Source organism: Dasypus novemcinctus, chromosome 11, assembly GCF_030445035.2.
Source record: "Dasypus novemcinctus isolate mDasNov1 chromosome 11, mDasNov1.1.hap2, whole genome shotgun sequence".
NCBI lineage: Eukaryota > Metazoa > Chordata > Mammalia > Cingulata > Dasypodidae > Dasypus > Dasypus novemcinctus.
The window spans coordinates 71,690,575-71,705,292 of NC_080683.1; the positions used below are offsets into that span (position 1 = coordinate 71,690,575).

At 34.8% G+C, this 14,718-nt stretch overlaps 1 protein-coding gene across 3 annotated transcripts in view; it reads right to left on the reverse strand.

Moving 5' to 3' along the window:
• The window catches only part of MMS22L (MMS22 like, DNA repair protein), a 156,152-nt gene that overhangs the window by 15,565 nt on the left and 125,869 nt on the right, over positions 1-14,718 (reverse strand). For all 3 annotated transcript variants that reach the window (XM_023587680.3, XM_004454567.5, XM_071218604.1), the window contains 3 exons: positions 11,680-11,839; positions 7,293-7,462; positions 859-1,070 (listed from right to left, as the gene is read on the reverse strand). In XM_023587680.3, coding sequence (XP_023443448.2) covers positions 859-1,070; positions 7,293-7,462; positions 11,680-11,839 — 542 coding nt within the window. The remainder of the gene's footprint in view (positions 1-858; positions 1,071-7,292; positions 7,463-11,679; positions 11,840-14,718) is intronic.

Sequence of the window (14,718 nt, forward strand, 5' to 3'; positions counted from 1 at the left end):
CAAGTAAAAAGTGTCAGACAAAATGTTCATAAAGAAACAGATTATAGGGGGGTAGGGTATATGGGAACCTCCTATATTCTTTAATGTAACATTTTGTGTGATCTATGTATCTTTTAAAAATAAATAAAAATATTAAAAAAGAAAAAACCAGATTATAAAGGGGCAATCAAAATGGAAATATAGCATGGGATAAAGAAATCACCAAGTCATTAAAACACCAGAAAACAAATACTGGATAATAACAATAATGACAATAATAACATTACTATTATAGCAATAGCATCTTAAATTTTTAAAAATAATTTCTTATACTCCATGAAGACAAAGAAAAGATCCTTTCTATTACTGAGACTTCTAATGTTGCAGCAGTTAAAGGGTATGGAATCTAGTGGAAACCTAAGAAATTTCACTTATTCATTTTCCTAATAATAAAAATGAATTAAGACAGAGTAGACCAACAGAATAGGACTTCATATTGCTTCTTTTCATATTAGCATGCATGTTTCCACATAATTATTAGCTTTATAAAATACAATTATTGTATTTTGAGCAGTACTAATGTAATTATTATATATCTAATTAGAAGTTAAAGAAGAAAAATATACGTTAAGGACATATATTATATAAGGTGAATAATAACTAATAAGGAAAACAGAGGCAATTTAAAGAGCACTGCCTTAGGTTGTGATCTGGTGTGATCTTACTTAATTTTTAGATAATGCTTCTCAGAACAAAAAAATGTTTCTATAACTGTCAGTATCCTAAAGTTTCCAATATTTTTGAGATGCTACACGGTTACTTTTTAATAGAGATTCATAAATTGTACATACCACCTGTATTTTTAATATTTAGGTGTACCTTATAACTTGTACAATGCATTTCTTTAGAGGTGACACCGATGGAACACTGGCTGACTTTCTCAACGCCAACAAAACAGGATGCTGTTCAAGATCTAAAACATGTGGTGAAGTTGGAAGAAATCGCCCAATATACTGCTTAATAACATTCCCTAGCAATTGAATCAAATAGGTATTTGGATTTTGAGATTGACAACACACGATACACATGCCCTACAGGAGAAAAAAAAGAGAAAAGAAATACTAAGGAGTCCAAGTTTTGAAAGTAAACAAAATTTAGAAACTTACTAATACAGCCTCCAGCTTTTATATTTAAGTCAGAATTTGTAATTTATCATCAACAAAGATACCTAGATCTTATCAATAGATAATGCTTATATGAACTTCACAGAGCTGCCAAGCTTGGGTCATGCATATGCTATGGTATCTAACCAAATATGCATATCTTTGGGGTGTGGGCCCCAAGTTAATGGAAGCGGGGAAGAAGTATGGAAAGGAGACACAGGAAGCTTCTTTCTTCCTCTCATATTCAGAAAACTTGACCACCATACTCATCAATTATGTATGTGTGCCTCATTACACAGCATAAAATACATTTTTGTCAGTTTTTTTAATGTAGGGTCATTTTGTCTAAGACTATAAAATGTATGCTAAAAATGTTCCATATCAAGAAATTTGTGATTATTTATAAAATCATATAATCATTAACAAAGGGAGAGAAATTCAGAAGATTAAAACTCAATAACTGTAATTTATTTAGAGGTTTTTATATGTCAAGCAAAGGACATCATGCATTATATGCAATGCTTCATTTAAATGTCTCAAAAAACCCACCAAGCTCATAAATTCTGAGGATCAGAGAACTTAGAAGCTTGATCACATTTATTACACAGAAGTAACAATGTCTTGCTGCATCTCTGCTGACAACAGTTGAAGAACATAATTGCATATGGAATATTTAAAACTTAAAAATGATTAAACAATAGTCTAATAGAAGTGTTTTTCTGCCAATATTACTAAATACAAAAAAATCACCAACAAAGCAAAAAATTATGTTCTAAAAGTTCACTTACAACTTGGTACTTTGTGATTCATAATGTGTTTTTGAAGAGAAATGTTTGTTTGCATTTAGCAATCAGTGAATACTTAAACCAAATAAGAAATTCTGAAAGTTTATTTGTAATGAAAAATAGCAAAGAGTTGTTAAAACATTAGCAATTAAATGACAAATGAAATAAACAAAAAACAAGAATGGACTCCAAACACTGTTTCTTATTTTGAATGTTATTGCTTAAAGAAAAGCACATTAAATCGAGAAAGATGAAATAATAATGGACACATTTTGAAAATTCTGAAGAGGAGAGATGGGTATACCTTGAAAAAATTAAAGATATATTGTTTTTTTGCATTTAAAAAAATTTATTTAAGTATATCACTCATACATAAAAAATAATTGTGTAGTAATAGTCATGAACCTACAGAGAAAACATACATAACATCATACAGGGCTCTCATACCTCATCCTACCTACAATACCTTGCGTTGTTGTGAAACATTTTTAATTAATAATTAAAGAACTTCCTCAAAATATTACTACCTACCAAAGTATCTTACATTTGGTACATTTTCCCCCAAGCCACCCTATTATTATTACTATTAAAACATTTATGTATGAACATATACAATAATTGAATAGTAAAAGTTATGAACATACAGAGCAAACATGCCTAACATTATATAGGGGTCTGATACATCAACCCACTATCAATACCTTGCATTTTTTGAGACATTTGTTACAAATTATGAGAGAATATCATCAAAATCTTACTACTAAAGATAGGCCTTATCTTACATTTGTTGTATTTTCCCCCAACCCACACTATTATTATTTTTAAAATGTTTTTATGCCAGAACTTGTAAACTTAGAAAACATTCAAGCACATGTGCAGAATTCCAATACAACACCCTTCTATCAACATACCACACCGCACCGTTGTGGAACATATGTTACAGATTGCAAGATAATATCATCAGACTATGACCAGGTCCATAATACACTTGGCACACTTTTTCCATACTCACCCATAATCAACACAATACATTTTTGGCATAGATGCATGAATTTTACATTATTACTGTTAATCACAGTTCACAGGTCACTCTAGTATTTTTCCCATGCTTCTCCACATTCCCAGGACCCTGCAATAATGATGTAGGTCTGCTCTGGCTCAGAAAGGACACTCTTGCATTAGTACCATCAAACAGAATTCTCATCCACTCTGGGTTTACTGTGTTATTCATTCCCTAGATTATTCTCTAGGTTTCTTTCAATAGGCATTTACATGCCTAGCCTATACTTTCATTCCACTTTCTGATTTAAAAACCAGCTATTACTCACTATAATGTATTACCACCCGTTCTGTACATTTCCTTACTTTTACAACAAAATTAATTAAAACTTCAATATACATTAAATATCAGTAGTCCATCTCAGGCATCCTCTGATCTCCTTCAAGAATCCACCAACTATCACCAGGTCTTGAAGATGTTTTCCTAGATTCTTCTAGTAACCATGGTTCCTGCTTTTATATTTGTTTTTGATCCATTTTTGAGTTAATTTTTGTATAAGGTGAGAGCTAGGTGTCCTCTTTGTTTCTTTTGGGTAAGGATATCCACTTTTCCCAGGGCTGTTTTTGAATAGGCTGTTCTTACCCAGCTGGGTAGGTTTGACAGGCCTGTCAAAAATCACTTGACCACAGATGTGAGGGTCTATTTCTGAACCATCAATTCGATTTCGTTGGTCTATGTGTCTGTCTTTATGCCAATACCTGCTGTTTTTACCACTATAGGTAGGTAATATGATTTAAAGTCTGGAAGCGAGAGTCTGCAACTTTGCTTTGCCTTCTGTTTCGGGCTATTCAAGACCACTTACCCTTCCAAATAAATTCGATAATCATATTTTTCATTTATTTAAAAATGCTGGTGGAATTTTTATCAGGATTGAACTGCATCTGTGTATTAATTTGTGTAGAATTGACATCTTAATGATATTTAGTCTTCCAATCTGTAAGCCTGGCATGTTCTTCCAATTATTTAGGTCTTTCTTGATTTCTTTTAACAATGAGTTGTAGGGAAGTAGATGTGACTCAAGCCATTAGGCTCCCATCTACCATATGGGAGGCCCTGGGTTGGATTCCTTAGGACTCCTATTGGAGGCAAGCTGGCCCATGCCACGGAAAGCTGGTGCAACAAGATGATTATCACACTGGGGAGTGTAAATTCCAAGGTAGGGCCCACTGGCAGGGCAATAAACAACAGAACAATGCCCTGCCTATCATGCCCGAATGTCCCCAGAGCCCTCAGGGGCCCCAGGATTTTAGGTAATATCAAGGGCCTGCCAGTGGTCCATTCGTCTTCCCTAGGCTCTGTCCCTATATTCAGGAGATTCTAGCTGTTCCATTAGAGCATGTGGCAGAGCACTCCAGGATGGGAATTTGATATTTCTTTGGTTATTGTGCCTATCTCCACCCACGGTGACAATGACCAGTGAACACTTGAATACATTTGCATACCTTATATGTATGCCCCAAGTGAACATCCTCCTACTCATCCCCCATCTCTGACATCCCACATCAACGATCCTCCCCTGCTACAGTTGTAACCCTTCTGTGATCCAAAGCTTCTTCAAAATTGAAGCTAAGAAGATAACTGAATAGAATTAATAGGAAAATGATATAGTGAGGATGGTTTATAAAAAAAGGAATAAAATATGAAAACATTTTTAAAGTTTGAAATAATATAAAAATATAAAATTAATTTTTAAAAACATTTTGTCTTTTATCAATGTAAGATCTGTTTCCCTTTATGTATAGTGATATTTGCTTTCTTTTATTCACCCAACGTATTATTTTTTTCATTTTGTCTTCAAAGAAGCTTTAGGTTACAGAAAAGACATTTACAGAAAATAGGTGATTCCCAAATATCCAACATACGCTCCATTTTCCCTATTAATAACATTTACATGTGGATGGAACATTTGTTACAATTGATATACAAATATTGAAACATTGCTATTAACCATGTTCAATGATTTACATTTTGGTATACATTTTGGACCATACATTTTTATAGATTTTGATGAAGTTTGACATGGTATGTAGGCATCCTTGCAGGATCATGTAGAACAATTCTATCACCCCCAAAATGTCCTGTGTTCCATCGTATTCTATTCCTCCCTCCCTCCCTCTCCCTTAGGCACCCATGGTAACCACCAAGATGAACTCATTGAAGGACCAGATTCATAGTTACTTGCAACAACATTGAGGGTTCAACATATTGACCTGTCCTTCCCTATTAGGCACCGCTATTCTCTCAAGAGACTCCTGCCCCTCTATTTGACATCATAGCAGAAATTCCCAAGACAGGAGCACAACATTTTCCCACTCAATATGTGGGCCTCCATCCCCTGATACAACACACTATTACAAGATGTACACTACACACTCCCTAGAAGTCTGCCCCAAGTGTGACTTGTCCCCCCAAAATTAAAGATATATCGTTTTTTTTAAAAAAGATATATTGTCCAATCAATTCCACCAAATGCATAATTAATCAAAAATTTCAATTTACCACTTATGAAGTTTATAAGAATTTTTACTAAGTGGGCTGTTTGGGTTTAAGAAGGTCACAGGGAGCAAGCATTCTATACTATCACTGCCAACAACTACTCTACATTCATTTCCCATGCTCTGGGATTGGCAGATACACTACACTTTGTGCTAAATACTGTTATGAATACAACATTAAGGAGCCAACTAAAATTTTCTGAAAAATCTTCACAATGTTTAAAAGAATTCCATCTGTGAAAGACACTCATCACTTAATCAAAACCCATTTGCCCCTTCCTCCTCAGCTTCCCTTATTTAAGCCCATATTAAGAAGTACTTACCTTCAGTATCAGACTGCAGTGAATAATAAAGTATACTCTAGCCCAATCCATTCCTTCCCCACATGGCATCAGTATTTCCAACTGCTTAGGCAGCAGCACCTCATTCTAAAGCTGTTCAAAAGTTAATTCTTACCATTATTCCTGTGTCTCCAGAATACCCCATTTCCATTAATGGCAATACTATCTACATAGGCAGCCACTCTGGAATCTAAGAAGTATTGCAGTTCCTTCCATTTCTCCACACACTCACTGAGCAAGTCTGCTTGATCAGAACTCTTGAATGTTAAATGTTTTTGAAATCTGCTATGTGGGCTCAACTCCCACTGACTTACTTTAAAACCTTCAGATGATGTATGGGTTATTGCAATGATCTACTTACTGTTTGCCAAGTCTCCAACCTAACCTCCATACCAAACACCTTAGATGGTGCCACCAGAATCATCTTTTTAAAATGTAAATGTGATTACATCACTCATACTTCTCTGCTCAAAATCCATCAATGGTCCCAAAATCTTAACATGTCACATAAAGTCCTCAATTATGTGCTTTCTACTATATCAATTTCCAGCCCCTTCAGAACTATTTGTTTTTTTTCCCAACGTCATATTTCCTTAAAGTTCATGGTTTTCCCTCTAACAGAAATATCCCTCCAGCTCCCACAATGCTCTGCTCTTTTGTTCCTAATAACCTCTACAGTATCTTCTCTCACATCTCCTCACCCATAATCTGGTTGATAAAGCTGAAACCTTTAAGAAAACACTCTATCATAAATGCCTGTGCTAGTCTGCCACATCTCTTGACTATAAGCTCTTGAGGGCAGAGACCACCTTTCTCATTTTTGTTTTTAGAGTCAAACACAAAGGAACTTAAAGCTCATTTAATCAATGTGCCATTTGAGATTACAGTATATGGGTTTTTAAAAATTATTATTTTTCAAATTTATTTCTCCCCACCCCCTTGTTGTTTATACTTGCTGTGTCTGTTCGTCTTCTTTTGTTTCTTTAGGAGGCACCAGGAACTGAACTCGGGACCTCCAATATGGGAGAGAGGTACCTAATTGCTTAAGCCACTTCGGTTCCCTGCTTTTGGTATGTCTCTGTGTTTTTCCTTCTTGTTTGCTGCGTCTCTTGTTGCATCAGTTTGCCATGCCAGCCCATCATGTCAGCTCGCTGTCTTGTCTTCTTCAAGAAGCACCGGGAACCCCTGCTCCCTGCTCTGTTGTGTCTCTCAATGTTTTTCCTCTTGTATCTCTTGTTGCATCATCTTGTTGTGTCAGCTTCCCACACCTGCCCATCAGGCCAGCTCACTCTCTTCTTAAGGAGGCACTGGGAACTGAACCACGAACCTCCTGTGTGATAGGCAGGAACTCAATCTCTTGAGCCACATCTACTCCCCCAGTGAATGGTTTTTAAATCAGCATTTAGTAAACCCTGTTTTAAGGAAAAATTAAAAAACCAAAAATTTACTTTTAAGCAATCACACTGTACCTGGAGATACAAAGGAAGACTCTTCTGAATTGCTGTCAACATAGCTGCAGGCAGCTCTTTTTCTGGCTGTAATACCGTATGTGGCAGCAGCAAACAATCTATGATCCGGAATAGTAACTTTTGGGCTTTAGCAGTGGAAAAGATCTGTGCCCATGACTTAACAAGAACTCCTAAGGAAGGAAAGCAACAGAAACAACTGTTTAGTTTCCACTATAAAATTTCTACTTAAAGCACTTAAGGTCGAGTTTAAGTAACCAAATTTAAGTAGCAGTAGGAAACAGAGAGTACTAGAAGTCAAAAGTCCTATGTTAATGTTATCTGTATCACTAACCACATAAAATTCTCTCAGAATTCTGTAGGATTGTATATTATCCTTTCGTGTGTACACTACCTTTTTTCACTCTTATTTCTCTATATTTCTTATCTTACATATTTTACAGACTGTCTCAATCCAGTATGCAAAACAAAGAGAGGCATAAACTAAATTTTATTGATAAAACAGGAAAAGTCAGATTAGCTGTGACTCCTTAGAGCAACCACCTAATCTCCTTGACCTTCAGTTTTCACATCTTTCAAAAGATAGCAATAAAAATGTTTTAGAATATTTTTATTTTCTCTTTTTAATACTCAATTTAAACAAAGTGAGTTTAAATTTTGATTCTGAAAGAAGAGGAAAAGACTTCTTTATTACATGAAATATACAATGGTTTCTTTGATGCTAGGAATCTGTCAATTGCCATATTTGATGATAATAAGTCTTAACAAATGAGCATGTTTTGTTCTAGAAAGTAATTTAGAGCATATATATAATTCCCAATAGGCTGTATTAGTGCTATTGAGGTCTCCTTTCCTGAAAAGCTCAATTAAAGGGGGATCATTTAATAAACTATGTGTTTGTCCAACAGCACAGTGGTACATCTACTTCATAAATTTTTATCTATTCTATTTTAAAAAGCAAAAAAGATAGAATTTAAAGTCATGTCCATAAAACAGAAAGTTTGAAATTCAAGTTCTGAAGGAAAACAAAAACACACAGAAGAATATATTGATGTTAAAAAAACAACAACCAATAATCACTTCTAAGAACAACAAATAGCAACATTAATCTTCTGTCGTAAAAGGAAATACAATAATCAACCACGAAGAAACACAATTTTTACTTAGTGGTATTTTAAACAACACTGTCTTGCTCCTCATTTTTCCAGTGGGTAGAAAACTTGAGTATGGCAGCAATGTAAGAAGAACTCACATTCTAACACAAATTAATATACTAGTAAGAGCAAGTGCCATTATCACTGACATGTGAAATGATTTATATCATTCTTAGGTGTCACACAGGTATTAATTATAAAAAGAAGGGACCTACCAACCAAAAACACATTATCTACCCTTGTATTTCAGTTACTGCAACGCTAAAATTCTTTGCTGAAGACCTTCAGTTTTATGAATTCATTTAAGGCCAAGGTGATATATTTGTTTAACTGTCATATCAGACCCCCATTCTTTTAAGTTTCGGTAAAGAATACATGCAAGCATGTATATTAGAAATGCAAACAGGACAAATGAAGAAAAGTAAAATGTGTATATAAAAAACTTTGGGAAAGGTTTAAATACATACAGTAGCTTTGTATAAACAAAGTTTTTTCCTGGACTATGAACATATTCTAAATTTACTGATGAAAACTGGAAAATAGAGAAAAAGATTAATACAAAGATAATTCAAAGATGACTACAAAAACTCTTGTACATTTACTTCTCTTCTACTCTAGTATATATTTGCACTTAATAACTATGCATATTAGAAAGTAACACTGTTCATCATTTAGGAACTTTAAGAAAAGTATTATGTGACCATTATAAAACTATTAAATTCGAGAAATAGTTATTTAGTATATGCCACCTACAATGGGGAAGCTCTTTAAACTGAGTAGATGTTTTTGTTCAAAATACAACATGAGTATGGGAATTAAAAGTTCAAAAGATATTGTAACTACCATGAATAAGTTTAAACTCTAATAGAGGCATGAAAAGTACATAAATAATTATAATAAATGACAAGCTATAAAGAATGTCATAAAAGAAAGACAGATGAAGTACAATGAGGAAGATCAAATCTGGGGAATGGAGGAAAGGTAGGACGTTTGGCCTGGGCCTTGAAAGATCACAGATAGAATTTCAATAACAAAGACAAAAGGGGAAGGATGAATGAAGAGGGAAGGGTGACTGAGAAGAGAAAGATGCTGTAGCAGTTTGATATGGTTATGAATTCCAAAAACAGATACTAGATTATGTTTGTAATCTGATCCATACCTGGGCATGATTGAGTTATGATTAGGACTTTGATTGGGTCACATCATTAGGGCACTGAGTCCCCACCTCTTAGTGGGGCATAAAAGGCATGGCAAAGGACAGAGTTGAAGGGTTTCTGATGTCAGAGTTTTGATGTTGGAGTTTGATGCTGAAGTCTTAAGCTGGAGCCCCAGGAAGTAAGCATGTAGAGGAATGAGAAGTAAGCCCCAGGAAGGGAGGAACCCAAGAAGCCTGAAGCCTCACAGACATGGGCAGCCATCTTCCTCCAACACATGAAAATAGACTTTGGTGAGGGAAGTAACATGCTTTATGGCCTGGTATCTGTAAGCTCCTACCCCAAATAAATACCCTTTATAAAAACCAACCAAATTCTGGTATTTTGCATCAGCACCCCTTTGGCTGACTAATACAGATACCCAAAGGAAAGGCATGGAAATGGGAATATATGGCATATGGAGAATGAGTAAAATAAAAATATGGTATAAAGAGAAGGGAAATTGAGGAAATTACTGACAGATCAACCCTGTCTTCTCAGAAAGTGAACTACAGGATAAGATCCCAGAATGCCATAATCTGGAGTATGATTTTATTAACAGAGTTTTTAAGCCTTCCACTAGCATTCTTGCAGCTTTGCAAGTGAACAACAGGAATGTCCAGTTAGGAACTGACAAAGTAAACAGGGCACAAAATTACAGTGGCTTCTCTTTCCCTCAAGTGGTTATGAAATCCCAATCCCAACACACTCTAAATAGGTTCCAACTCTCAGAAGTTTACACTGCACCTTCTCCATTCTGTTCTACACCTTTCACATGAAGAAGACAGTAAGCAACTTGTTTCTAATTTCTAATGAATAAAGGGGTAACACTGTAGTAGTATACTCAATTTGAGACCTGTACAAAAGGACAAGTGAGCAAAACAAGGAACGCCCTCACATCTTCATGAGGAAAATTTTGTCCCAATCTTTCCATGTCCATATTGCCAAAACAAATACGACTTTGCAGTTCCTGATAAGGCTATCATACATTTTGTAAAATACATACTCACTCAACCTTACATTGAGCTTGGTAAAAATCTCTTATTTGGAAATTTCAGAAAACTGTTTTTGAGAGTCTTATAATTTATAAGCCTAAATGCTGAAATACTTTTAATCAACATTTTACTTTGTTAAATTTTTCTCTAAATTAAGATGACTGAATTGTTATCATAGCTTTCACTACATTCTAAAGTACCTGTATTTGCACATTTTCACTTTCTTCTTTATCTTTCAGGCAGCCCAAATCTAGTTTATTCATATGTTCATGAGATCAAAGGGAACAGTTGTTAAGGTTTTGACCAGAGAAATACCAAAACAAAACAAAACCTTAAAAACTTAAATTCTGTATAAAACTTCTACGGAAATCTTCCTTATCCCCCTTTATCCAGTTCTTACTTTTGGTTAGCAACATGGTGTTAGTGAACAAAGACTAAATTACTGTTCTAAAGGACAAATTGACGTCGTAGAGCAGGCACAGAAAAATATTTTTTTGAAAGGAGAAAACACAGTATTGTAAGAAATAAGATTTAAAACATAAAAATCTTGACGGCTATAGCAAACCCTCTTCTGACCTTCTACATACACTGTAGGGCCTAGAAATAGAAAGAAATAAAGGTTTTCTGATGTTTTCAGTTCTAATACTTAAAAGCTTTAAGTATGGATTAAAAGCTTTAAAAAAAGTCCATTTTAGTTATTTTAGGTATTCACACTATTAATAGTTATTCATAATAGACTATTGATACCAGTTTGATATTGGCCTATTTTCTATACTGATGAGGATATTAACATAAGCATAATCTACAAGAAAAGTAAATTTACTGAAAAAGGGTGGGGTGAGGCAGCAATGCATTTGAAAGCCAGCATGAATTATTTTAGTCTAAGGCTGCGGTATTTCAGATTACTCTTAGTCTAAGGCTGCTGTATTTCAGATTACTCTTACTGTTGTATGAATAGTAGTGATTTAACCAGTATATTCCTACTACCACGATACTATAGTCTCAACCTTAGGAAATGCTACTAGCAAAATATGTCAGGAATACATACCCATCATTCCATAAGTCAGCTGTAGCCCTGCACTGGAAATTTTTTTTCCTAAATAAGGCTTTATATATTTTAATACTTCACCAAGGTATTCTAAGGACTTTGTGACCATGGTAGATTTATCAGAAACTGTCTGCAGATTCCTGTAAGTTATACCAATAGCCTATAAATAAAAGAAAACATTATTTAGCTTTCTAAGCTTTATACGCTGTACTTTGAAAAATAAAGATAATTTCTTATTTCTCTCTCTCTCCACATACCAAAATATGTTTTACTTTAAGCCTTTACCTCTAAATTTTAATTTTAATTTAAGGTAATTAAAATGTAAGTGAAAATAATTAAATCTTACCTTTTGGAATTAAAATGAAGGTTAAAGAAAGAATCAAGGTTAAAGAAAGAATCAAAATTAAATTCACCAATAATTATTTATAGGAAAGTATTAGGCTCAAGGGAAAAGAAACATAGAACTGATGATCAAAAAATTTATAACCAAAACAGATAAAAACCCCCAGACATTGACTCACCATATTTCTAGTATATGGTTGGGAAAGCAAACCCATCCAGGACACCAAATTTCTACAAGTAAGACTTCTTACTTGTTCAGCTTTATAATATAAGTTGATTATTTTCAGGATTTTCATTATGAGCAATCAGATGCCAGTTTAGAAAAGTATGGTAATAGAGTAAGAAAGGAACAAGAAAGTAAAAGGGGAAGGGAAATAAATAAGGGATTAAGATGGGGAAAAAAAGTTAAGCAAGAAGAGAAAACTGGCTAGAGATGGACTAAAGGTTTGAAGGGAGTGGTAACGTTTTCAAACCATTTTGGGAGAAGTACAGTGGATTTTAATGAACTAAAGAGGACCATGAATGGTAGCAATTTACATAGTTATGTGATTTTCTCCAACTCTCAGGAGACAAGACAAACCTTTAGTTTCCCTGATCCAAGACTGAGGGTTTGTAGGTGTGACAATGTTGGTAAGGGTAAATGAAATGAGGTTCCCAGGGGTTCTCATTAAGGTGGCCAGGATAAGGCCATGACATGTTATACCTGGAGAAAAGAAGTGGTAAGATCAAGATGAGGTCACTTAGAGACAGGTGGCAGTAGTCTGAGGGTTTTCAGATGCAGAAGTGATGCATGCTTCAGGTTACTCATGGGAGTGGGTGGCTGAAGTAGATCTGAAGAGCCAAGCTATCCCTAGTGCTATTAAAATTGGCCATGTTGATAATAAAATGTGGAATGAAGACAAGGAATAGGTGCCCAGTGAACTTGAATGAGTGACTATGAGAGGGGCAGATTAGAATAAGAATAGTTGATGAATCTCATTCTTTTCTATTCAGCTCTCTGTCCTTAGTTTTCTAACACTCTTTTCTCTAGACCGGAAGTTCTCATTTGGTTTCAGTTCTTTTTTATACATCTTTAAAAAACTGAAGCTTTCAATTTTATTATTTGTTTATTTGTTATTTGGGTTATATCTGTTGATAATTTATATTAGAAATTAAAAATGAGAAAAAGTTAAATTATGTATCTATTCACCTAAAAGTAACACTAAACATTACAGGTTAACATATTTTTAATGAAAAAGTATCTTTATTTTCCAAGACAAAAAAAATTAGTGCCAAGAATGGCATATTTTTACATTTTTGCAAACCTCTTTAATGTCTGGCTTAACAGGCAGCTAGACTCTCCTATGTGCTTCTGCATATAATCTGTTGCTAAACTCCTTAAAAGAAACTCAGTACTTTAAGCGAACTTTCCATTTTCTCCCACAGACTATTAAAAAGATGTGTATTCAAGGGTCAAAATTTAATAAAATTCATAATTTTACATCCCCATTAAATAGACTCTTAAGTGAAACCAGCATTTAAAAATTTTAAACCGTGACTGCATGGCAGTGAAAAATATGATGACTACTAGTATAATCTGAGCCAAGGTTTTGATTTGTACTAAGGCTTTTGCATCATTCATACAAATGTCAACATAGTTTTGATGATATAGGACCTCCTGAAAAGGTCTCCATAACCCCCCAGAGATCTACAAATCACAGTTTTGAGAATCACTGCTGTAGACATTTCAGTCTTCCTCTTTATTTAGCTATTAACCTCTCCAAAGTACTGAACCTGTATTTCTCAGTGCCTTGACTATCACTATTTATATATATGTCGCACTATCAATTTTGTGCAGAAAAGAGTTAACAGAGCAAACCTGAGACTGCTATCCTTCCAAAGGCCTCCTTCCAAAGTTAGCTCTTGGCTGGTGCCTGGCAACTTTTCTGAGAGGATTCCCACCATTTCCTGATAAGGAAGTTCCACTGGCCTAAATGATGCAAACAATATCATTTATGCTGAATACCTGCTTTCCTTCTGGCAGTCTGGAATTTTGGTACAAGCTAGGCAGTGGGCGCCTGCGTGACCAACCCCAATAAAAACCTTGGATACTGAACCTCTAAAGAGCTTTCCTGGTAGACAATATTTCACGTGTGTTAACAATTCACTACTAGAAGAATTAAGCATGTTTTGTGTGATTTCACTGGGAAAGAACTCTTGAAAGTTCGTGCCTGGTTCACTCCAGAATTTGCCCCATGCACCTTTCCACTTTGCTGCTTTCTACCTTTTTGCTGTAAGAAATCATAGTCCTCCTAGGAATCAAAGAATTGGGGGGAGGGGTTGGGAGAAGGAGAAGAGAAGGAAATTAGAGGGTTGGAGACTAGAAATAGCACCAAACCAAACAAGTTTAAAATTGAACTCCTCACCTATCTCTCCTTACCACCCTAAATGATGATGTTCCTATTTCTCCTTAAGGATTCTTCATTCTCCTAGTTAAACACAATATTTATACCATATCTGCCCCAGGAATCCCATAATTAATCATCAATTCCTTTTAAATCTCACTACACCAATGGCTCTCCTCCAACTTTACTGTCACTAATTTCTTAAAAAGTCATGGAGTCAAATCAGATGTAATAAAAAACTTCCAAAACTTCTTCCTGTCCACAGGATAAAATCCAAACTTGTTCCAGGATGCTCTGAATTCTTAATTTACTA